General features: G+C 39.2%; 1 protein-coding gene across 2 annotated transcripts; it reads left to right on the plus strand.

The window, feature by feature from the left end:
- The first annotated feature begins 1,581 nt into the window (after positions 1–1,581).
- LOC311276847 (interferon-induced very large GTPase 1-like) lies at positions 1,582–19,349 on the plus strand. Of its 2 annotated transcripts, XM_084386801.1 has the most exons (6): positions 1,582–1,769; positions 2,453–2,553; positions 7,186–9,848; positions 10,018–10,045; positions 10,193–10,281; positions 13,086–19,349. In XM_084386801.1, the coding sequence occupies exons 2-6, from the start codon at positions 2,454–2,456 to the stop codon at positions 17,745–17,747; spliced, it is 7,542 nt and encodes a 2,513-aa protein (XP_084242927.1). In that variant the 5' UTR covers positions 1,582–1,769; position 2,453; the 3' UTR covers positions 17,748–19,349. The 2 variants fall into 2 exon arrangements, with proteins under 2 accessions (XP_084242927.1, XP_084242928.1); XM_084386802.1 differs by lacking the exon at positions 1,582–1,769 and having other exon boundaries at positions 7,433–9,848.
- Positions 19,350–27,034: the final 7,685 nt, after the last annotated feature.

Below are 27,034 nucleotides of genomic sequence, written 5' to 3' on the forward strand. Positions count from 1 at the left end.
GCGGCCGGAGAAGGTGGAGTTTCTTCAAACTTAGCGAGTCGAGCCCGTAGGGTCGACATCGGTAACTCCTCACACTGTTCGCAGCCGCCCTCGGAGAGAGCGCGAACAGCGTGGTCAAAGCCCAGGCAGAGAGCGCACAGCACGTGGCGGTCTCCGTCGCTGAGCGCGGCTCTGCACGAGCCACAGGATGTGCGAGGCATTTGAAACAACGCCTCGCGCTCTTTTAGATGCAAGTGTGTCGCGGCGGACACACAAACACACAACACAGAGCAGAAAAGGATATATATATGCCGGATGGCGCAGCAGGCAGGGAAGGCTGAAGGCGGCGAGCGGCCGGCGTCCTCAGGCTGAGATCCTCGGCGTGCTGGTCGCTGGATTCGACGGCGGCTTCCTCGGAGATCAGCGATGCGAAGAGCTTCGTTGAAGAGACAGAAATCAGCGAAGCAGCCTCTGTTCCTTGCTTATATACGCTAAGCCACACCCCTAATGACGGGCTGTGACGCACTAAGCGCGCCAAGCGCGCTCATTGGACGTGACGTCACGCGCAAGGCTCAGCCATAGGCTGCTGCAGTTGCCGCAGAGCAGCCAATGGGCACGCGACTCGCTTGCCCTAGGTCTGCAGGCTGCCGCACTGCGTTGACAAGTTTTAAAAAATTAGGATAATTTTTGGCTTCAGTATCTCGAGAAAGGAGACTTTCCCGCAGCGTAAGCTAGCTTACGCAATACGAGAGAACCTCTCGTAAGAGAACTAGTATGTGTACCTGTAAACTTAGCATGTTTCCTTAATATATGCAAATATATTATGGTATTTTTATGCTTTAGTAGAGTGAAAAAGTTATATACAGCACATTTAAAGTGTATTTAAGTGCTCTTTGGCATCCTGTACTTCATCTAGAATGTTAAACCACACTGGAGAGCAATACAATACAATATAGTCACACCAAAGCAATGCTCTCCCACATATTTTGCTATTCTAACTGCGCTTATTTCCGTTGTTGGTATAAGCTGCATTAGATGGTAATAGACAAGAAATCATACTGATAATGTTTCTTTAGTCATACGGCAATGCTGCAGACTGAACCACAGTAGGGAAACCACAAACAGACACACATATTTATCATGAACAACAATCTACAGACACCTTTTCAAACCTATACATCTATGTCACAGTCTAAGCCTAAAACTTATGGGATTATATAAATCATAAAGTTCATCTTCTCCAGTGAGACATTTATACACTATTATCTTCATTTACACATATTAATTTCAAGAATTACTATCTGAGATTAAAGGAATATTTATGCTAATCAATATTAAATGGCATCAGTTCACACAACAAACATGATTTACTCACTTTATCACTTTATTTCACCTCAAAACACACACACACACACACACACACACACACACACACACACACACACACACTATTCTTGTCAATTTTAATGTACGTGTACTCTGTGTCTCTGCACACTAACGTTCTTCTCTTCAAAGAATTTGTAATGTCACTCCTCATCCTCTATAGCAGATGTTACTCTTTGTGGTCTGTAAGTTTCCTCTTGAGTGGGAGGAGTTAAACCTGAAATTGAAAGTGATAGTTTGAATCTGACCAGCTTGTGAAAGACAATCGCATCTCGGCACAGAAGGAAATAACTTTAATTTCAAAGTGTTTAAGAAAAGTTTTTAAGCGTTTTATGAGTCTAATGAAAAAAAAGACAAGTCCAACTCCTTAAGATAAAATAAAGGAGGAGCTTTGAGGAACAGAAAAAGTGAGTGATGCTTCATACAAAAATAAATGCTTCGCAGTTATAAACATGAAAGGGTTATAAAGAAGAATGGCTGCTAGATTCTGGCCTGAGGTCAGTCACAGAGATTGAATTAGGCTAAGATAGTATGAAACATACCGAACTCATTTTAATTATAAACATGATGATGTAGTATAAACATGACAAGGTCTTAATTACGGGTAAACCAGGAACAGTGAACTCCAGAAAGAACGTTAGTCGAAAAATATAAAAGAGAAATTAAAGTGGTGGAGTAATAAAGTTTTAAGTCTCACAATAACAGCTAATAGGAAGTACTCTATATTCTCCAATGCTTAAAAAGACAGAGATTTAAACAAAAATGCATTATTCAGATTAATGCTTATTATAATATTACCATTAATCTTTTACTTTATTTTTATTTCTATACATAGTGGAAAACAACCCAATCTCTCTCCAGCGATGATATCAGAATATTATATATATATCGGAATATTATTAAATGATGTTATTGCTGCATTAAATGGCATTTAACTAAATACTATAAATCGAACTTCAGACTATAAATCGAAGACCCTTGGTGCAAAGTGAACTTTATACTTTTATATCAACATATTTTAATATGTGGGAGTTCACATACAGTAACTGTTACCTCGCTGATCTGTTTCTGCTCTGTGTTTTGTCTTTAGTATGGATTCAGTGGGAGTGAATGTGATTGAAACAGCAGCTCTTGGGAGACCCTTCCAGCTTGGCATGCTGTATGACTGCAGAAAGGATGAATTAATACCAGGTATCAATATATAAATTAAATCTGAGAACTAATAACAACATATAAGAGACTTAACCAGACCTGCACTAGCAGTACATAGTCTATGTCAGGGTTCTGCTCTAGCACCCTTGTCTGAATTGTCCTTGTTTCATGTTTCAATGTACGTTTTGTGCTTGAGGGCTTTGTGCCTCATGCTATAGCCTTTTTGCTCTGGTCTTGGCTCAAGTCAAGTACACAAGTTCTGTTTCATTCCTCCTGACCACCAGAGGCAGTGTTTAAGCACTAGTGGATTAACACAGAGCCAGCTAGATATGTCAAGATAATATACCAACAGAGTCACATAGAAATGCAGGCTAAGCCTTGAGGGTAATAGCTACATTAGCTCAGCGTTCAGTCTATTTCGCTGTCTCCCTTGACTGAGATCTGCAATCGGTTTCTGTGCTTTCAAGTGCAGTTTACTACTAGCTGTGACAGTGCGCTTCTAAGAAATTTGGATCTGTATTGAATTGTGTCAACATTTGGTGAGTTTTTGTTGTTATTGGACATATTTTATGATCTGTCTGTAACATTTTGTGCTTCCCTGTGATATCCAGTTGCTAGTGTTCATCACATTGATATGTTGACGGTTCCCTGGCATCTTTATTATTTATATGCAGATTGTGTGATACACTGTGCTCCTCTGTGCAATCCGATGACCAATTGTCAAGGTGTGGTTATATTGTCGTTACTGCTCGACTTATTATAACCTTGTAGCAAAGGTTTCTCTTTTACTGAAGTGATCATGGCTCACGATTCTATTGCTATCGGATTCCCATTGATATGTAAGCTGTGTTCTAATACGCTTCTCCCTGACAGTGGCCATGATATTTGTCTGTCTGTCCTGTTTGGGAATTCAGCATTTGAGAGAAGCTATCATAATCTGCTGTAACATCTGCTGGTGCCCCGAATCAAAGAAGAAAGCAACTTCACAGGGTGAGCATATGTAGGAGACCTCTCTTTCTAAGACAGTTGCTGTCCTTAGAGATGTCAGAGCTAAATGTCTCCTTCAATTGCTTCAGCCTGTGGTGCCTGCCATGCCTGTAACTATAACACAACAAAGAGGGTTCAAGAGAATTGAGGAAGAGCCTTTTAGTTCGTCTTCTCCTACACACCATGCAATGTGTAGGAGAACACAAGTGCTTCTGATTCTTTTATCCAAGATAATTTTGATGATGTACCCCTGATGAGGTACATGAGTTTTTTTTTTTCATAGCAGCTGGATGTTCTATTATTGATTTGGTTTAGTCAGGACTAACTCTGTCCTTCTGGGATGGTTCTTAAGATGGTCCTCCTTGGATGGTTTCCCAGTTTCTTAGATTCAGTTTCAAGGAAGAAGTCCACCAATTCAAGGTCCTACCTTTCAGACTGTCTCTGGCCCCTCATGTCTTCACAGGGTGCATGACTACAGCTCTTTATCTGCTATGGTTCAGAACGATGCAAATCCTGCCTTGTTTGGATGACTGGCTGCTGTCTGCTTCCAAAAGACAACAAGATGTCCACAATACCAGGTTTCTTTTGGAGCATGGGCGGAAGCTGGGTCTTGCGAAGAATGAGGCAAAGAATTGCCTGATTCCAGTGCAATCAATTACTTGACTTTACTTGACTTGACAAGTAATTCAATTACTTGAATTGGAATGACTTCTTTGCAATTTGTTGTGGCCATTTCTGTGTATTATGTATCAATTAATGGTTCTTCTCTTGGTTCTCATACTCTTGTAGTTTTAAAAGGGTGTGAGACAGCCTTTGTACGCGACTTTGTTTTGTTGATTGTTTGCAAGACAGCTGACTTTAAGTAGGTATCTTTAAAAACTGCTTTTTTTTGCTTTTTTTTACCATCACTTTTGCAAAGCTTTTAAGCGAGTTACATGCGTCTGTTAGTGAGTTATGCCTGCATTGTTTTCCGGACGTTTCTGGTGTTGTGCTTCGACCAAATCAACCTTTTCTTCCCAAACTTCTGCTTCCTCAAATTGCAAATCAGTTGATTAATTTGGATGCTTTACAGTATGCATATCAATCAGATCAGTCAAGGTATCACTTCTTGGTGTCTAGTAAGGGGCCACAATATCAAAGCAAAGAGTGTCAAAGATTGTAGGTCTGATCACTATGGCATACAAGAAAAACCAAAAGCCTCTGCCACGAGGTATCTCTTGTCATTCCACTAGGGCTGTGTCTAAATCTTAGGCTGATTTTAGAGGAGTTTCTATGGTGGATTTTTGTGCAGCGCATATTGGGCTTCTCCCTGTACTCTTGCCTGCTTCTACAACATTGCCAACCCTTATGCTGTCAGTTCAGCAGTTCTTCAGGAGCAACCTTGACTATTTTGCAAGTCAGTGGCATTGTTCATGACTATGTTGGTAGGAGTCATTCACTAATGCTTAAGCACTGCCTCTGGTGGCCGGGAGGAATGAAACAGAATGCTAATTACATAGGTAACAGTGGTTCTCTGAATTCCGGAAGCGGCCTGCTCAGCCATGACATCGAGCCCCCGCTAATCCTCCAAGCGGTTGGTGAAACACCACCCCTTAGACAGGCAACCCAGAGATGAAAGGAGCTGCTCTTCCTCCGGAGGAGGACCATGTGGAGAATCTTTTGTTCAGATTTGTTCTTTCCCAAATTTTCAATGAAGAGTAGTTTCCTCTATCTCTGGGTCCCAAGAGGGCGTGTTTGCATGTGTGCAATGCCTTGCCATCCTCAGCCCCCTCTTCTGTCGCCACTGGGCAGCTGCGTGTGTTTTGAGGACATGAGGAAGCCTCCTCACGCACCCTCTGCCCAACCATGGAACCCGATAAGTGTTGCAACACACACTCAGACCCCAGTTCGGGCCGTTATGCCATCCGAGTCGGGTCCTTGCGTTCCACCTCGCTGCCCCACTGGGGGTAAGTGTTTGGTTGTATGCTTGTACGGTCTCTGGGGGCCTAGCTAGCACTCCCCAGCCCATCTCGCTGGCTCATTCGGATTATCAGACTTGCCTATGCAATTCAGTTTACCCGCCGTCCCCCCAAGTTCAGGGGCATTCAATTCACCTCTGTGCAGGACAAGGGTCCTCCTATATTACGGGTGGAGATCGCAGTCCTACTGGCAAAGGACGCAATAGAGCCGCTCCCTCCAGCTGATATGTTGAGACTTCCTGGTAAAATAAAGGTAAAATAAAAAAATAAAATATGTGAAGATACAGCCGCTTCTTCATTGTACCCAAGAAAGGCTGTGGGTTACGGCCAATCTTGGACCTGCGAGTGTTCAAAATGCTATGTCAATGTGCATCCGTCCCCGAGATTGGTTTGCAGCAATCGACCTGAAGGATGTGTACTTTCATGTCTCGATTCTCCCTCGACACAGACTGTTCCTACCCCTTGTGTTCGAAGGGTGGGCATATCAGTAAAAAGTCCTCCCCTTTGGGCTGTTCTTGTCACCTCAGGTCTTCAATAAGTTTGCAGAAATGGAATTCGTCGTTATGTTCTGTTGTGATGTTCCAAAAAAAAAAAAAAAAATGCGAGCGTACCGATTCCATATTTATAACCGTGATGCAAATCTCGCATGCAAATGTGCATTGGCTTGTTTAGTTTACAAGTAACGACTGGGCTCTCAGGCAAGATCCCAATTCATCAGAATGTTCCAATGTGACGTCTCCATTCCCTCCTTTAGGGAACAAGGGTTACATACGTAACAGAGACGTTACCTATGTAACTAGCGTTACTTTTTCTAGCTTCTTTTCTACAGTTATTTACTATAGTTTTCTAGTCTAGTAATTTTCTCTAGTTGTCTGTTTTAGCTGTTTACTTTAATCTTCTGGTCTAGTGTTCTACTTTAGATATTTGCTTTAGTTATTTCTTCTCACCAGTTTTTCTAGTTATTGCTTTAATCATTTACTGTGCTGTGCTTCATCTTGCTGTCTTGTGTCTTTTTTCTGGACTTGTGGTGCCTTGTCTTATTACTGTCCTGTTGTGCTGTATGCCTTGTGTGTTTTAGTGCTCTTTCCAGTCCTGCCCTGCCTGAGGTTCTTGGGGCAGAGTTTCTCTCCACCGGTTGTCCTGGGCTTTTGCCCGGTAACTGAGCTCTCTGTACTCCACTTATGATTGGCCTGTTTCCTGTCTGGTTATTAGGGTGGTCTGCCTCCTGCCTGGTCCTACCTATGCCACCCAGTGAGCCCTTCAAACTGTCTTCTGCTTGGGGCTGATTCCCAGAAACGTCCTCAGCCTGTCTCTCTCATCCCTTTGACCTCTCCCTGCTGGTTGGAGTCAGGGTCAGGACTTGGTGGCCCACTGCTTTTGTCTTAAGTGTCTGTCAAGAAAGTTCCTGTGTTGCATCTCTCTTGATTTGGGCCTTCTTTCTATACAGAGTCTACAATATTTGATCCTCAAGACACTTTCTTTGTTCTTTCTGATGCCATAGTTTTACTCAACATAGGCTAGAAATAACCATGAAACTGTTTGTAGTTTTGCTGAAAAGGTCTTTATATTGTATATTCTAGTCAAATACCCTAAAAACAGATAGGGCAACCACCTTCAGCTGCACCTTCATTAACCACCTTCAGAATTTGTCTCTCTATAATTTTTAAACAAAATGTAATTTCTAATAAATTGACTGTTGAGTTAAAACACATTTTTCCTGTTGCAGGGGTCAGACTTTGGAGTAAAGAGCAGCTGCAGCAGAATAGTTCCGCTCATTCTCAAATTAATACAAGGTTCAATGTTACAGCTTCAGACTCCATTCAGGACAAGTCTAAAATACTAAATATTGACAGTGGACTCAAACTGAGTCTTTTAAGTGATCTCATCCATGTTAGTGGAGCAGCAAAGTATCTCAAAGACACCAAGACGTCTTTCAAACAGCAGAGACTGACGCTACATTATCATTCAACCAGCAGGTTTGAAGAACTGACCATGAATCATTTGTCTTCTGGAAATAATGCTGAGGATGATGATACAGCTACACACGTGGTGACAGCAGTGCTGTATGGAGCAGATGCCTGCTTTGTTTTTGATAGAGAGGTTTCCTCAGATGAGGACAAAAAAACAATAAAAGGAGAAGTAAAAGTGGCTCTTGAGAAACTACAAGGCATCGTTTCAGTAGATGCAAATGTTGATCTAAGTGTAAATCACAATCAGAAAACTGCAGTAAAAAAATTCACTTGTACATTTTATGGCGACTTCCAGCTACCGTCTAACCCGACCTCTTTTGAAGATGCTTTGAAGGTTTTTGCTGATCTTCCAAACCTTCTGAAAGAAAACCAAGAGCTGGCGGTTCCACTGAGAGTTTGGCTTTATCCTCTGGACAAACTTTACTCAAGAGCTTCAAAACTTCATAAAGACATTAGCATGGACCTAATCGTGGAGATTGAATCAGTGATTGAGAGTTTAAATACAACAGAGATGAAATGCAGTGACCTTCTGAAAGACTCGGCTGCTCTGACTTTTGCTGCATTTAATGATAAAATTCTGCACATGAAGCAAAACTGCTACAAGTACAAGTTGAGACTCGTGAAGACGCTTGGCTATCTGCTGCCAAACATCCGTGGAAATGTGATGAAGGAAACTGCACTGGATGATCTTCTACAAAAACATGATGAATCTCCATTCAGAGGACATGACCTTGCAGAATGGCTGAAAGTTAGAGAGAAAGAGTCTAATATCATTAACACAATCCTCAGACAGCTGAAGGATGCTGGTGCACAGGTAGAAGTCAACCTAGATGCCATCTTGATGGATCTGGAAGTTGGAAATCTGGTCAGCTACACATTCACATCACTGAACTGCTCAGATGTGCTCCATAAACAAAAGGCATATCTGAGTCCTTCAACACAAGGAGGAACTGATGAGAAAAGCCCTGATTCAATGCAAAAGTCTTGGCTCACTACTGAGATCCAACAGATCATGAGGAGCAACTTAAATATTTTTAAGAATTTGATTGATTCAAAAGACCGTGAACCAGCCAAGTTTATTGTTTCCTCAAATGAAATGGAGAATAATCCAGGTTCTTGCATTCTCCTGTATGAAAATGGATGTAATGAAGCTATTTGCTTTATTCCTCCATCCAAACCAGCCTGTCCAGTCACTGAAGAGGTCAAAGAAAACACTGTGATTTTAAAGGTTCCTCCATCATGTCCTGCTACAGTGGAGCTCAGATTACTGTATAAACCGAAGCAGGACACAGTCTGGAGATCTGAACCTGTGCTGAAGGATGAAGACACAGTTACTCTGACTGATCTGAGAGAAGAAACTGAGTATGACATCAAGTGTGCAGCGGTGGGGAAACTCAACTACACCGTAGACAGTGATGTCATCCATCTAAGGGTCATAGAGAAGAAGCTTATCATGGCAACAGAGTCTGTCATTGAAAATCTGAGTTTTACCGAAAACAAGTGCAGTGAACTTTTGCAAGACACCAGGATAACCACATTCAGTTCATGTCACAAAAAGATTGAAGATATGAGGCAATACTGCCAAATCTACAGACAAGATTTTGATAAGACAATTAATTCGCTGATCCGGTCCGTTCAAGTCTGTGAAGAAGAAACTTGTGCTTTGACCAATCTTCTACAAGCTCACGGGGAGTCTCCATTTAACACACATGACCTAATGGAGTGGATTAGAGAGAAAGAGAAAGAATTAAATACAGTTGGGGAGTTTCTTCAACAATTATTGGACTGTGGAGCTGAAGTGAAAATTAGCTTAGACACAGTTTTGTCAGATATTAAGGTGGAGAATGTGGTTTGCTACATGTTTAGTTCTCTTGAGCAGACAGACAAGCTGCTTTCTGAACAAGAAAATTACCTGAAAACTCAAACAGTGAGGAAGAATCCAGAAATGTCTCCTCATGCTTTGACGTGGCTCACTGGAACCATCAGGGAGAAAATGAGAGAACATTTAATAATGTTTAAGGAGCTAATGACATCACATGGCAGTCAATCGACTAAATTTATAGTCTTCTCAAAGGAAACAAAGAATAATCCTGGCTCTTGCATTCTCCTTTATAAACATGGATGTGATGAAGCTGTTTGCTTTACTCCTCCATCACAACCAGCCTGTCCAATCACTAAAGAGGTCAAAGGTGACACTGTGATTCTGATGGTTCCTCCATCATGTCCTGCTACAGAGGAGCTCAGATTACTGTACAAACCGAAGCAGGACACAGTCTGGAGATCTGAACCTGTGCTGAATGATCAACACACAGTTACTCTGACTGATCTGAGACCAGGAACTGAGTATGAGATCAAATGTGCAGCGGTGGGGAAACTCAACTACACCATAGACAGTGACGTGATCAAAGTCGTCACTAAGGTATGAGTATCATTTATCAAATATCAGCTAAAGAAAAACATTTATTAAGTGATTGAATAGAAATACATGCATATTTATAAATGACTTGTACTTTATATATAATTTTTTTCCTTTATTGCCAATTTTATCATTTAATCAGTTGTTAATTATAATCAAATGTGTCTTTCAGCAAAGTACAAGGAACCAAGCAGTTAAGAGTGGGTAATATTTTTCTATATATGTATATGAAATATTTAATATTTGACCATAAACCAAATGTATCTGTGAAGCTAAATGCTGTAAATGTGCATTATAGCTTATGCCTTCCACTAAAATAGATCAACCATGATAAATGTTTTTACCAGGTGTACACAGAGAGGGGAGAGAGGATTATGAAAGAGAGGATGAGGAGCAGATGAATAAAATCTGTGCTGAAACAGATGATTCAGTTCAGGTGAGTGTTCAGAGAAACCTGGAGAGATCTAAATCATGTTCTTCATTGTTTGTCACTACATTAATCTAGTATAATATCCCATTAAGGGAAACAGATAGTAATATTCTGCTGAACTACAGTTACACTGAAAGCGTTTTGATTGAATGCACAGAAAATAAGACTTTTTGGAAATAGGCTCATTTTACAACTCCCCCAGAGTTAAACATTTTAGTTTTACCGTTTTCAAATCCATTCAGCCAAACTCCGGGTCTGGCGGTACCACTTTTAGCATATCTTTGGATAATGAATTGAACCGGACAAGACCATTAGCATCTCTCTCAAAAAAATGACCAAAGAGTTTCAATATTTTTCCTATTTAAAACTTGACTCTTCTGTAGTTACATCGTGTACTAAGATCGACGGAAAATGAAAAGTTGCGATTTTCTAGGCTGATATGGCTAGGAACTATACTCTCATTCCTGCGTAATAATCAAGAAACTTTGCTGCCGTACCATGAGTCCAGCAGGGGTAATGATATGACGCAGTGCCTGAAAATAGTCCCCAGCTCTGTAACTTCCATCGTGACCGGGACTAAGTTTGTCTAACCTATTAGACCTATTTTCAGGCGCTGCGTCATATCATTACGCCCGCTGGACTCATGGTACGGCAGCAAAGTTTCTTGATTATTACGCAGGAATGAGAGTATAGTTCCTAGCCATATCAGCCTAGAAAATCACAACTTTACATTTTCCATCGGTCTTAGTACACGATGTAACTACAGAAGGGTTTAAACAGGAAAAATATCAAAACTCTTTGGTCATTTTTTTGAGAGAGATGCTAATGGTCCTGTCCGATTCAATGACCTTTGCTAAGCTATGCTAAAAGTGGTACTGAAAGACCCGGAGATCGGCTGAATGGATGAACTGTTTAACTCTGGGAGAATTGTAAAATGAGCCTATTTCCAAAAAAAGTGGAGTATCCCTTTAATCATATTTTACCATAGGTTCGCCAAAGACTTTCCTCATGATCCATATTCACTATGATGAAATGATTCTAAAATATAAGAAAGGCCAGATGAAATGACAATTTAGGTCATAAGTATTGTAAACTGTGACGGAGAGGCAGAGACGGTCAATTTGCAGATATTTATTAAAGAAGATACCAAACTGAGAACCAGAAGACAGAAACTCAGTAGATGCAATCCAGAATCGTAGTCAAACAAGCAATAGTCAGAGGCAGGCAGCAAAGGTTCACAAACGAGTTCAGAGTCCAAGTTCAAATACACCAGATAAAGCCAAAACACTGAGTAGCAAGAGATACAAACTGAGACAGAGGTTTGGTAAAACAAGACTTCACAAATGAGAACAGAACAGAACAGTCCAGATAAAGGGGAGCTGAGGGTGCACAGGTGAAACTGATGAAATCATAATGAGGTGATGAGGGAATAACGAGCACAAAGGATAATGGGAAATGCAGTCCTAGTATGCAGGAGAGAGGGACCTAGTGAAACCAGGAGGAGGCGTTGTCGTGCGTTCCGTGACATAAACAATGAATAAAAGAAATGTAATAATTAGAGGTGTGCAGCAGAGCCAATATCTGTATCTGTATCTGTAACAATCTCAAAATTATTTGTATCTGTATTCGGATAAAACCGTAAGTGAGCAAGGCTTTACCTGGAAGTACAATTACTTGAGAAGACTATTATGCCATTGGATTTACAGCCTCTGTTTTCTTCATAGTTATCACTAAACAAATATTGTATAACTGATAAAATAATATTGTTTTTATTATGATAACATTTATTTAAATATCTTCTAATCGACAGTCTCACATAGGCAATGCTTTGATGCGTAATGCGGTTGTGCTTCAGGCGACCTGAGGTCAATCACCTTTCGTGATTTAAAAAGTTCTAATTAAAACAGTAATAATAAATGTTAATAAATGTTAAATAAGAGAACCGCAAATAAGAGTCTGACTCTATAAAAAGGTGATTAGAAAACATGGAAGCTGAAAGAAAGAAAAGAAAAACTATTACTATTATCTATGCATACAAAAGCAAAGCTGAACAAATTATAAAGAATATACTTTCCGTCTCCAAGAGAGAGTGAGACAGAGAAATATGTAGCCTATCATATCAGACAAAGTTTAAAACATTTATTTAGACATATCAAGTAGTAGAAAATGTATGTGTGACTTAGTGGATAATTAGGCTACTCTTGACAGTGAGCGTTTGGTTTCTGAGAGAGGGAAACTCTCTCTTCTGAGAGACAAAACGTGGCTTTTTGATTTGATCTTGCTTTACTTATTCCATTCATTTGTGAATCATATCGTATAAGGTTTAAATCATTTAAATATACAAATAAAATAGTTAAACATGTAAAAATATATATAATGTAGTATTTTAGTTGATTTACTCTTGCCAAGCTCTGATTTCTGAGAGACAGGCGGATGGAGAGGCAACAGCAATGCGTGACTTTGATCTGTGCTCATTTCATTTATAGTGTTTACTCATTCACTTCACACATTCATTATTGCATAGTGATTTTAGAGGTTTATGTATAATATCATGCTTTCCCCCGGCTCGCCTGTTATCCTTTAAACATGATGAGTGACTGTGTCAGCCTCAGACGAATATTATTCAGCAGAATTATTCATTATCCGTTATTCGTTTTGAAGCCATTATCCGTGCCTTTCCGAATAAGGTATTCAGCTTCAGGCACACCCTTGGTAGTAATAATAATAATAATAATAATAATAATAATAATAATAATAATAATAATAATGGATCATGGTTTTAAATTATTGTATTATTCTCTATTAAAAAGGAAGAAAAAAAGAACATTGGAACAGCAGAAGTCAGAGCAGATCAACACCTACAACAGGAAGACACTAAACAAATGGATAATCTGTTTCACAAACTTCATCTTGAAGGCAACTGTCACAATAAACTGAGAGCTGCAGATGTTCTTCAGTTAACACCTGCACATTCATTACAGTCTAATGAGTCTTGTGCTGAAGAGGAGCTGGTTCAGACGTTCATACAAAAACTACTGATGATGAACTACAGAGCAAGATACATTAAAACTAAAGAGAACAATGAGGACACTCAACAAAGAAACAATAACACATCTGAAGACAAGAGTGATGTTTTTCATGACACATCTTTGTCTAACAAAGGAACAAGCCAATCTGATCGCATTCACCCGATGGATATCCAGATGGCTGTGTTCCATTGTGCTGATGGTTTCCTGAAGCAGCTGATGGTCACTAAACTGTCCCAGTGTCAGTATGCTCTGCCTCTGCTTGTCCCTGATCCAGACACACACCAGATTGAGTTTCCTCTCTGGACATTCAGACAAATCATCAAGAGCTGGAAGATGAAAAACTCCAACAATGACATAATCAGTCAAACCCATCCGATCTACAATGCACAAACTCCAATGGTGTCTTTCTTCAGGTTTGGCTCTGTGTCTTCATCGAAGTCTCATCTGATGAACAGTCTGATCAATGAGAAACACAACACATTCTTCCACAGGAATTGCCCAGGCAGCAGCAGAACCAGAGTCCTGATGGATGGAGTGGTGGAGATCGCCTGGTTCTGCCCCTCTGGATCATATGATGATAAATTCACTGACTGTGTTGCGTTCTGTAATCTACACGGTGATGCAGAAGACCACGAGAAACAGCTGCAGATCCTCACTGAAATGGCCTCAGTCAATGTTGTTCTCCTACCACGACTGGACAGGCATGACAAAAGTGCAGCAATAATCCAAAACCTGTACAAGGACCAAAAGCCACTAATTTTTCTTTTTACTGAGGATGATTCTACTGTACGTAAGACAAAGCAAGGGAAATTCAAAATTGGTCTGAAAGACAGAAATCAGTCAGAAGTATCTGAAGAACTCAGAAGAGTTATAAATGACTGTCTTTCAGAATCATCTTCCTCTTTCAGACTTGAAGATGTGTCTAAACACTCAGACATCAGAGTAGATGAGGAAGATGATGAAGACTGCAGGAGAGGAAGAGAAACAGCACAGCAGATGATGAGTTTACTGGAGAAGAAAGATCTGACAGAAATCAAAGAATCATTTCTGCCTCATCAGGGGAAACTGTGGCATCAGTGGAGTCAGAAGAACAAAGAACTACATCGACCTCAAGGAGATGAGGCAAAAATGGACCTCAGTAGAAAACAAACTGAAATGCAGGAAATCCGTGAACAGCAGCATGAATTTGACATCCGTGTGTTTATTAAAGTCTTTATAAAACAAATGAACTTGCATACTCAACATGAGAATATATTTTTCATCAAATGGCTTGGAATCCTGCTGGATGAACATACATCAGCTGATCTTTCTGAGCAGATCAAAGCTGAACAAACTGACCTTGAGAGAATATCTGAGGAACTTCAAGCAGCAACATTTGGTTTGGAGCACATCATGAGGGAGATTGGACAGATCTATGAATCATGTTCATCTGTGAAGAAGAACAAGAAAGATCTGCAGTTTGACTTCTCTTCTCTCCCGAGTCTTGCAGCAGAGATGATGATCTCTGGATTTCCACTGGAGCTGATGGATGCAGATGCTGCTCATGTTCCTGTGATCTGGATCTCTGCTGTTCTAGATAAACTCATCCAGAAACTGGGAGACCAGAGAGTCTTTGTGCTGTCAGTTTTAGGGCTTCAGAGCTCTGGGAAATCCACCATGCTGAATGCCATGTTTGGACTCCAGTTTGCCGTCAGTGCTGGCAGGTGCACCAGAGGAGCTTTCATGCAGCTGGTCAAAGTCTCAGACGAGATGAAAACACAGATGAACTTTGACTATATTCTTGTTGTTGACACTGAGGGTCTTCGAGCTCTAGAACTGGCTGGAAGATCAACAAGACATCATGACAATGAATTGGCCACATTTGTTGTTGGTCTTGCAAACCTGACCTTGATCAACATCTTTGGAGAAAACCCATCTGAGATGCAGGACATTCTTCAGATTGTTGTTCAGGTCCTCATGAGGATGAAGAAGGTCAGACTGAATCCCAGCTGTATGTTTGTGCATCAGAACGTTTCAGACGTCACAGTTGGCGAGAAAAATGAGGAGGGAAGGAGACGATTTGAGGAGAAACTGGATGAGATGACAAAACTCGCTGCTAAAGAGCAAGACTGTGATGCAGAATGTTTCAGCGATGTCATTAGATTTGATGTTCAGAATGATGTGAAGTATTTTGCTCAGCTCTGGGAGGGCAGCCCACCGATGGCACCACCAAACCCAAAGTACTGTGAGAATATTCAAGAACTAAAGAAAACTATTATGTCTCATGCTTCAAAGTCACACGGAACAATGCTGATAGACTTAAAAGATCGTATTAAAGATCTCTGGGAGGCTTTACTGAATGAACGATTCATCTTCAGCTTCAGAAATTCTCTGGAGATTTCAGCCTATAGGAAACTGGAGACAAAATACAGCAAGTGGTCCTGGACTCTTCACAGTGCCATGATTGAAACTGAGAACAAACTACACAACAAAATAGAAAATAGAGCATTTTATGAGGTTGAGGAAACTGATCTACAAACAGAACTAAAGAAGACAAGTGAAGAAGTGGAGAAATCAATGTCAGAATTCTTTGAGAAAGACACAGATGCAGAAATACTGATTCAGTGGAAATCATCATTTGAAATTAAAATAAAAGAGATTCAGGAAAACATTGTGGGAGAAACAAAGAAAAAATTAAATGGGATTATTCAGCAGCGAGACCTTAAGAAAACCATTGAATCTCAGAGGAAACATCTTGAAAACACTCTCTATGAAAAGAGCAAAGAACTTGCCTTAAAACTCAAAGACAAAACAAATGATGAACAAACACTGAAGAAAAAGTTTGATTTGTTCTGGAAGAAGATAATCAGAGACACTCATGCAATCAGAGAGATTGACATAAAGACAGATGTGAGAGAGATCCTCAGTGATGTATATGAAAGTGCTCCTGTAAGGAAGAGGAAGAGGAAGGATATTTTCTGTGTGACCAGTTATGCAGATTATGTACAGTTAAAGAAAACCAGTGGATTTACAGGATCTTTCACAAATGCCTACAGGTCAGCTAAAGAGACATTTAGTCACAGTCTCTCTAAAGAGGATGAAACACAAATAAGATCATTAGTCACAGATGTCATTCAGCAGACAGACAGAATGATTGAATCATTTAATATTTCAAAGATGGGCTACAACATCAGCTGCATTCAACTACTTACAGATTACATCAAGAGAAAAGTAACAGAACATCAGGAAGGATCAGATAAATATGAGTTCAAGAATGAATTCTTTGTGGATTTGGTTTATTCCATCTGTAAGAGAGCAATTAAGATGATCATTGACCAACACACACTGTTCAGGGAAACAATATGTGTTAAAAAGAGAGAACAATACTACAGTATTTTTCAGAAATACTGTCATGGAACAACATCAGCTGTTATTTTTGGTGAGATTATCTGTCAGAAACTTAAAGTGCCCATTGAGCATAATGTCTATAAGAAGACTGCCAAAGATCTGGCAGATGAAATTATTAAAAACTGTGAATCACTGAATGGAAACAGATCAAATCTGGAGAAACACATCCTGAAGACACTGGCAGAAGAGGAGGATTTTGACAAATACATGAACTATGTTGAAAATCCCAGAGAGCACTTCAAGAGTTTCATCAGAGATGAAGTCAGTCGGTATATCACTGATAAGTTCAGTGTCAGTGTTTTACCCAAGATGAAGGAGAACATTAAACTCCTGCAGCAGAAAATCATGAAAGCAGCACATGAATCTGCTGAACATGTTCAAGTGAACAGAGGAGATGTTGGTTTGTGGTTGAGGAGTTTCACACAGCAGCTCTCAGATGTGCTGATCTTCTCTGAAAAAGACCTCAGAGCAGTGAAACATGATGTTTATGATTTCAACCTCCTAGAAGATGTGATAAGAAAAGAACTTCCTGCAATAATGTCTGATATCAGCAGTAGATTGAACGGAAAGACTTTTCCAGCAAATCTGGACTATAAGTTCAGACCAGGTGAGCTTCTGATTGATCACTTCTGTCAGTGCTGTTGGGTTCAGTGTCCGTTCTGTAAAGCAGTCTGCTGCAACATCATAGAAAACCATCATGGAGATCACAGTGTTCCTTTCCACAGAGTGAGAGGAATTAATGGCACATGTTCCCATTCAACAAAGAATCTCTGTGCTGATATTTGTACAAATTTAGTGGCAAGTGATCAGTATTTTTATACACCAGATGGAAGTTTCCCTTGTAGAGATTGCAGAACAGCAGGGGGAGTTTATGCAGACTGGAGCATCACCCCTGATCTCACTGAGGTGCCCTACTGGAAGTGGTTTGTGTGCAGATTCCAGAAAGATCTGGAGAAATACTACAATAAAACATTTGAGGAGAGTGGTGAGATACCAGATGAATGGAGAAAATACTCTAAACAGGATGCCGTTGAAAGTTTGGATAAATACATCTAATGGCTCAAAATAAAGAGTGAGACTCTAACATCTCCTTCAAGATTCTCCTCAAATCACAGTCATAAATGGGTTTCTATTACATTCATCAGTTAAATGAACATCCCAAGTGGTGTTGAAACAACATAGCTCACTGGGGGTTCCTGTGTGATGAGCAAGAATGTAGTGACCTGACCTGAGGGGTGCACTTTGCTCTCGAGTGTCTACAAGAAAGCTTTTTGGCCCCCAAAAAAGTGCTAAATAGGTCTTTAAATATCTTAAACATTTTGCAACTAGGTACTGGAAAGCCTAGGTACTTTCCAGAACCTTATAGTCATGTAGACACAACCTATAAAATGTCTATTGCATAGCAATTTTTTTTGCTGTCCCATGCATAGCAATACTTAAGACATCATGCATTCTGCATAGACCTTACTTCCTTACATTACTTATTTTACTATACTTCATATTTCATCACTTAGATACAATACTTAGTCATATTTTAAATGTAGTACTTAGATTAATGCGTTTATTTCATTTCCAAGTTTATTTCCTACTGAACCTTTTATTTTTACTTGATTCTGTTACTTGTTTTTACATTATTATTCTTATCAGACTTGTAATTGTTACATTCAGTTTACTTTTGTTTATTAAAATGTTTTTCCTTATTCCAATATTCTTTGATATCATTTCTTATCTGTCTGGATCACACTGCAACAAGTCAAAAAATGTATTTAGGTGCTAATTAACTACACAGCATATTGTTACATTCCCATTAGTCAAACTAGTTCCTGCAAGACGAGTAAAACTTCCCTAAGAATATTGACGTGATGTAACCAATCAGGAGAGTAAATTACCACATCATGGTAATGGCATTACAATTTAGCACATCAGCTAGGACCACATTTACTAGCCGCTGGAACATAAAGGGAGCATTTCTCATCCCAAACGTCATTACAGAGTACTGTAAAAATTAATCAGGTGTCACAAAGGCTGAGAGATCGGAGGCTCTGGGTGTTAAAGAAACCTGCCAATAGCACCTTAGTAGGTCCAGTTTAGTGACATACTTTGCTGAACCAACGTTATCTACAGTATACAGTCCTCGATTCTTGGCATTGGATAGAAGTCGGGTGGAATAACAGCATTCACTGTCCTGTAATCTGTACAGAACCTAAAAGTAAAATCTTACTCCAGGGACTAGAGTAAAAGTACTCCAGGGACTAGAGCTTGGCCTCGCTAACCCATTATCTACTTATTCACCTAATCTAATTATTCACCTAAGTTCCGAACCCTTGAGGATCTAAAAACGGACAGACTCTCTAAATCAGGGCTTATACACTGAGAATTCTCATTTGAGCCGAAAACAATAAACTCAGTCTTGTCTTTATTTAAGAAGAGATTTAAATAGATTTAAAGGTCCCATATTGTCAAAACTGAAATTCCCTGGCTTTTTTGTGATAACAGAGGTCTAGGGGCTATCTAAATACCATATACGTCTCAGAACAGTCAATCCACAGACAAATACACACTGTCTGCATAAAGTAACTGTGCCTTTTCACAAGCCATTGTGATTTCCGCAAAAAAATGTGACGTCAGAACCAGTGGCATGCACAGACCAGGGGCAGGGGCGGAAGGACCAAAAAGGGCACTAAAAAAAGAAAAGAAAGACTTATTACTTCAAATAACAATCAAATGTATTTTTTCCATAGTTTAAATGCAATTACTTATTAAATAAATCACCTGCATTTAAAGCAGTACTCGTCTGTCTGTTGTGTTTTTAAATATTTGAATGACTTCCTCACGATTGAATATCTCGCTCGATGGAGAGCATCAGTTGGTCAGAGAGCCTCTCTTCATTACAAAGACTTCGAAGACTGGATTTCACAAGCTTTGAAACACTTTGAGTTCTGTGAAGGTCTTTTCTTCCTCAATCCCATAGAACTTGCTAACTGTTCTGAAAAGTTCAACATCACCAGGTTCCACTCCTTTTGACCATTTGGATGCTATTGTCAGACTGTGTAAGCCTTTGAGGATAATGCCAGTTGAACTATTATCCTTTCCTTTGAATCGTCTGACCATCTCTTGAGTAATGGTATCCAAAAAGGTGTAGTATACCCTTGTTTGTTAGAACTCTTCCAAATTCTCAGGGTGATGGTCTTCTCCTGTTGAACTGTACTCATACCTTGCAGGTATTTTTCTGGGTCTTGTCTCACCAGGTATTTTGTCAGCAAACTCAATTCCAGCAACCTCAGCCCTCTCCTTTGCTTTTTCAAACACAATTTTGAATTCACTTTCTGACCTCAGTTCCTGAAGCCTTTTTAGCACTCCTTCCACCACTGTGTATGACACTGCCAGATCCACATCTTTACGCTGAAAAGCAGCTGATGCGACAGCAGTCTCCTGAATCACTGGAGTTGCCACTTCCAAACAAAGCATAAACTCAAAATTGATGCTGCGAAACAACATTAGAGCATCACCTGTAGCTGGATCTGGTGGATTGCTGTCTGGCATTTTTTTCAACAGCTGCATAACTGCAGAAAGGACTTTGTGCAGTGGTTTTAAGGCATTTTCTCGACAGGCCCAGCGTGTGTCAGTCGGCCTGCAGCCCCTTGTAACTAGCACTCATGTTAGCTGCACCATCATAGCCTTGACCCCGGATATTTTCAGCGTTCAATCCATTTTCTGAAAGAAGGGTCATTACCACTTCCTCTTGGTCTTTGCCACATGTTGATTTTACCTTACACTCTTGGATGAAGCACTTTTGGACTCAGAACCTGGTATTCAGTATCTGCTGCTGCAGCTCCTTCCTCTGTTATCTCTCCTCCTTCCTCCACACTTGGCCTAATGTCTCACTTTCTTCCTCATTGGCTCTAACCTCTCCTTCATCTTTCTCTCTTGTCTCAACTGCTTTCCCTTGAATCTCTTAAATACTCTCCTTATTGAACTGCTACTCTCTATATACAAAAAAGTATAATTTTTACAGAGATAGTTGGCCCCAAAATTAAGATTGTTTCTTTTGTGGAGAATACAATTAGATTATATAATGTCCATATAATGAACAGAAATGGGGGCTCCATTTTGTTCCCCACTGGCTTTCAATATATGGATACAACCATTTAAAAAAAAATATTCCACAGAAGAAAGTCAGACAGGTTTGGAACTGCATATGGGTAAGTAAATTATCAATTTGGGAAAATTATTCCTAAACATCTGTTATTGTCCTCAAGTGTAAACTATTTTCAGGTTTGTAATACAAGTTTAATTTAACAGTACCTGCATCTTTATTCTCTCTTTTCAGCCAGCTTGTGAGCGGGATGCTTCCTTTGGCTGCATCAGAGAGTTCCTTGTTTTTTTTTTTTTTTTTTATTCTTTCTTTCCTTGGCATTCTATGAAAAGATGTTGATACAATTACATTGCATAGCACATCAAACGGAAATAGGGAAATTATGATAATATTATTAAATATTATTTACTTTACCAAACAAATCAGTGAGAATCAAGAAGGTAATTATGGGGAATTCATGTTTAGTTTTGTTGATGTTGTAAATTTAATTTATGTATTATATGCATGAAAGTGTTAGCTATCATGAAATCAGTTACACTTTACAATAGGGTTTCATTAGTTAAATTTGTTAACATTAACTAATAATGAACTGCACTTCTACAGCATTTATTACTCTAGTTAATATTAATTTCAGCATTTACTATAACATTATTAAAATCAAAAGTTGTATTTGTTAACATTAGTTAATGCACTGACTGACTGTGACATAACATGAAATTAACAGTTATAATATTAACTAAGATGAGCAAATACAGTAACAAATGTGTTGCTCATGGTTAGTTCATGTTAGTTAATACATGAATAATGAACAAATTAAAGGTTGTATCAGTGATTTCAGGCCCATAAAAAAAATTATCACATTCATCTAATCTTTCTGCCCACCCCATAAGCATGCCGTCAAAAAAAACGTGTCTCTGTAGGCAGCCTAGGCTCTGAGATCTGCACACAAAAACAATTGGTTTCACCAACCACTCAAAACCAAAATAAATAGTGTTCCAACCAATCACCGACAGGGGGAGGTTGTTGTGAGGTTTTGTGCTCGTGCACGGCTGCACGCGAAGTCAGAGCTGAAGAAGAAGTTGGCTCTAAAGATTAGATGAATGTGATCATTTATGTTTGGGCCTGAAATCACTGATACAACCTTTAACGTTATTATAATGTGTTACTATGAAATCAAAGATATAAATTCCTAAGAATTTAGAGTTAAATTTAAGACTTAAGATTTCATTTTACTAGATGTATTTCCCCAAGCTAATAACAATTGCTATGGCCTTGGATAAAAACGAATGACATTGTCAGACTCAGAATACAGCTGAAATAGGAACATGCCGACTTTTTGGGACTTTAGCTTATTCACCGTGTCCCCCAGAGTTAGATAAGTCCATACATACCTTTTTCATCTCCGTGCGTGCCGTGCCGTAACTCTGTCTGATGCACCCACCGCTAGCCTAGCTTAGCACAAAGACTGGAGGTAAACGGCTCCAGCTAGCATACTGCTCCCAATAAGTGACAAAATAACGCCAACATTTTCCTATTTACATGTTGTGATTTGTATAGTAGCTGTATATGAGACACAGCCATCTTCTAAACGTATACATACTGGGAAATATATATTCTCAGAAGGCGAAGCATTGCTACTTAAAGCCCAAGTAGCAGTGCTTCGCCTTCTGAGAATATAGTTCCCAGTATGTACCGTAGAAGATGTCTGTGTCTCATGTGACCTTGTTATTTGTACATGCTGTGACTATACAAATCACAACATGTAAATAGGAAAATGTTGGAGTTATTTTGTCACTTATTGGGAGCAGTCGGGCCATTTTTATTTATTTTTTTACAGATCTTTGGTCAGACTCGGGCTCATTTACACAGCAAAAAGTCCAGTGTTAAATTAACTCTCCTGGGAGTTTATATGGCTCCAGAGTCAGTGTTAAAATATGAGTGTTAAATTAACACTCAAGAGTGTTAAACTTAATGAGCTCATTAAGTGATTCATTGAGTGATAATTGAGCATTATTGAAGACACCTGATGTTAACAAGCAGAATCACTGAAGGAGAAAATCAAATTTTTTAATACACCGTTATGGAGATCAGAGTTTGCTTTAGCTGGGCTCTTGACCCTTAAACTATTAACATTAGATTATCTTTGGCTGTTGTATCTGAGTTATAACTGCCAGATGAACAAAGAGAAAGTTTATCAGGTTTTGTTGGTTATGTTTTGACATAATCATAATTTCACCTGAATCACTGAACTCATTTAGAGTCTAATCTCTGACTTAAATGTATATTGTTGATTACAGCATCACTGTGATTCTACAGCATAAGATTTTTTTTCTAACTAGTGTAAAGGATTTCTTATAAGTTGTTCTGATAAAACAAAATATTTCTTTTAGGCACATACAGACATCAAGAATCAGTGTATGAATCTCAACTATGGTGACAAACAGAATATTCAATTAGGAAAAGGAAATTAGTAAGACAATTCAGATCATAATATATTCATACCGCAATGCATGATGGGAGCCATGAATGAGTTTTGATTGGTGGCACCCAGAATGCACTGCAACATGCTTTATTATTGTCACCATTGTTGAGATTCACAGGCTGATTATTGATGTCAATGTGTCTAAATAAATTAAGTTTCTAAGTCTTTTTATCAGAACAATTTTTAAGAAATATTTTGGATTATATTGATAATGATAAACAAATCATTTGCTGTAGAATCACAGGCTGCTGTAATCAACAAGGTAAATCTGACTCTCTAAATGAGAGTTGATATTCAGGTCAAATTATGATTATCAAATCATAACCAACACCACCTGATCACCTTTTCTCTTTGTTCATCTGAGAGTTATAACTCAAAAACAACAGCCAAACAAAATCTAAAGTTAATGTTTTATGGGTCAAGAGCCCAACTAAAGCAAACTCTGATCTCCATAACGGTGTCTTAAAAAAATAGATTTTCTCCTTCAGTGATTCTGCTTGCTAACATCAGGTGTCTTCAATATTGGTCAATTATCACTCAATGAATCACTTAATGAGCTCATTAACTTTAACACTCTTGAGTGTTAATTTAACACTCATATTTTAACACTGACTCTGGAGCCATATAAACTCCCAGGAGAGTTAATTTAACACTGGACTTTTTGCTGTGTAGCTTCTCTCCTTTCATCGTGCCCATAATATATGTGCAGAGCGCAGGCTACTGTATGAAATATTGTTATATTGATAATATTATAAATATGCAATGCAATATGCGATTACGCAAGTGCAATGCATTAGGTGACTATTTTAGAGAAACCCTTGTAAAAGCTTGTTACAATCAAGCTTTGTAATGAACTGAGCCAATCCCACATTATCCACACAATCTTCCATTAACAGTAGAAGAAATGAATCAGGTTTTGTGATCTCATTTACCTCGCATTTCTGTGCATAATCAGGTTTTGGAACAAGTAGACAGGGCGAGCTCCAAGCACTTGTGCTCGGGACAGTGAAATCATTTTCCAGTAGATATTTCACTTCAGACTTAATGATTTTGCGTTTCACTGGGTTGACCCAATACGCATGTTGCTTAATTGGTGGATGATTGTTCACTTCAGTATCATGCTAAATGACATTTGTCTGAGTAGGCACATCTGAAAACAGTCCTAAAAAAGACCGGATCAAATTGACGAGATTGTCAGCTCGTTGATTCTCAGTTAAATACGTACAGAGAACAACAGCAATGAGAATCAACACAACAAGTGCGTAACATGGTTTTCCAGGTTTGACGCAATCGTTCCAGTGCTCTCTGAGTCTCAGGGTGGTAAGCGCTGGAATCGATATGTTTAACATGCAACTGAGACAGAATTTGATAAACAACTGGGTCATAAAATTCGTTCCCTGGTCCGTCTGAACGATTCTCAGAAATGTCTAAAAAAGAACGAAGTTAGAGTTTTCACAATTGCTTTAGCTCTCAAAGAATGAAGTGGTATCGCCTCAGGGTAATGAGTTGCTGTGCACATAAGCGTAAGCAAGTAAGTATGACCTGCTTTTGTTTTCGGTAGAGGCCCGACACTATCTAATATTATGCACTCAAATGGTTCCTAGATAGCAGGAATCAGCTTAAAATGTGCTAGAGAGATAACCTAGCTAGGCTTACCAACCATTTGACCAGCATGGCATGATCTGCAATCTTTTGTAACATCTGACCTAATCCTTGGCCAAAAGAAATGACGCAAAACTCAATAAAGCATTTTAGCCACACCTAAATGGCCAGCCACATTATCATGCGCCACACTTAACACCTGTTCTCGAAAAAATTTGGGAACACCTATTTGATATAATATGTCCCAACATGAATCATCTGACACTGAAGGTGTCCATTTCTGCATTAATACTACATCCTCAAACCCTTGGCTTATTCACAATTTCTTTTGCATTTACAGCAAAATTTTGACAAAATTCGAGTGACTGATCTTGTTTTTTGCTCCGCAGCCAATAACGTACGATCTACAGAAAGTGACAGATCAGCGGAACCAAGTTCAGCACCACTGCTAGTGGACAGCGGCTTAGACACGGATATCTCAGATAGGTGATATTTAGCGGACACATCAGACTTCAATGTACCAGAATCAGTCATGATTTCATCAACGAGAAAACTGATCAATTACGGTCAGAAATGTTTGTGATTGAGCTCAAATGATCACACAGGCAGGAAACTGACAAATCTACTGCATTTTGCTTACACACAATTGAAGTTTCATCAAGCGGATTCTCAATGACTTCAGGGAGGGGAAAAACTTGTTCCACCTGACAAGTCATTTCTAATGATACGAATTACGCCATTCATAGATAATTGAGAGCGAACGGACACTTTTAAGAAACCAGTTATCCACTCAGATTGAATATATATTTTATGCAAGGGAACCTTTTCCACTCGCATTACAATTCCCTGCACTAACACATCAGAACGACAACATTTTTTTCTCTAAAAATGGCAACAGGCTTTCTAAAATAAAAGACTGTGCTGTTCCGGTGTCACGCAACATAGTAGCAGGCACTTGGTCATTTTCCAAATCACTTAAATAAACCATTCCCTGGCCAACGAAAGGTTCAAAAATGGCATCAATTTCTGGCTTTAACGATTTAGTAACAGTTTGTACAGAACCGACCCCTTTTTGCTGTTTAGTCTTATTTTTCTTTTTCAAAACAGGACACGCAGCAATCATGACCAGCTCCATAACAATAAATCCACTCACGATCATCAGGTTGCAATGATGATTTCAAGAGTTTAGACGATTTTGAAGTTCTCTCAGAACTCACAAAATGTGTTTCTCGAAGAGCAGATGCCACTAATAAATTGTGTGTTAATACAAATTCGTCAGCACACAGCGGCCTCAGCAAGAGTCAAAACTTTTTGCTCATTCAATTTTATCAAGCAACGAATTCTTAAACACTTCAATCAAAACGAGCTCACAAAGCTGTTAAAAATTTGTAGTTTTGCTGGCCTGACACCATTTATCAAAGAGTGTGCTTTTCTCACGCACATACTCAACGAACGTTTGATTGGCAGTTTTCACACGTAAACAGAACTTTTGTCGATAAGCCTCAGGGACAAGCTCATAGGCTCTTAACACTGTGGCTTCTATTTTTTCATAACCGAGACTGTCGTTAAGGGACAAAATGGAACAAACTTCCTGAGCCTTTCCAGTTAAACGACATTGCAACAAAAAAGGCCATACTTCTTTTGGCCAACTCAAAGCACCAGCAACGTGTTCAAATGCACCAAAATATGAATCAACCTCGGCCTCACGAAACGGTGGTACAAGATTGATTTGTCTGTTAATGTCAAAATCTGGAGAAGTTGCAGAAGGGATAGGCAACGATGAATCAGAAACATGGTGTAAACTTCGACTAGTTCAAACAACAGCAGGTATTACTGGTTTAGACTCACTGAGTTGACGACCAGTTTGTGTCTCCAATTCACATAGTCTAAACCACAAAAGTTGGGTAGTGTGTTCTTGGCATTTAATTTCCAAATCAAGTTGTTTTTAATTGAATAGAGAGTTTTAAATGATAAAAGTGAATGAGGCACCAGATCCTGTTCTTTCATCCGGATCGCTTTTCTCAGTCTCCCTATCCTCACTTTCATGATTTTGAACCGCTGTTAACAAACCCTGTTGAATCAACGCAGCTTGTATTACGTCCCATACTTCTTTCTTACGAGCTGAATAATCAACAAGTACAATATCCGAAATCCAAAACCCAA

This window comes from Rutilus rutilus (assembly GCF_951802725.1).
Source record: "Rutilus rutilus genome assembly, chromosome: 1".
NCBI lineage: Eukaryota > Metazoa > Chordata > Actinopteri > Cypriniformes > Leuciscidae > Rutilus > Rutilus rutilus.

Excerpts from the sequence above, each read along its gene's own strand:
- LOC311276847 (XM_084386801.1), top strand. The coding sequence starts at position 2,454 with ATGGATTCAGTGGGAGTGAATGTGATTGAAACAGCAGCTCTTGGGAGA. Across the intron at positions 2,554-7,185 it reads AAAGGATGAATTAATACCAG|GGGTCAGACTTTGGAGTAAA; the intron begins GTATCAATATAT and ends TTCCTGTTGCAG. Across the intron at positions 9,849-10,017 it reads TGATCAAAGTCGTCACTAAG|CAAAGTACAAGGAACCAAGC; the intron begins GTATGAGTATCA and ends TGTGTCTTTCAG.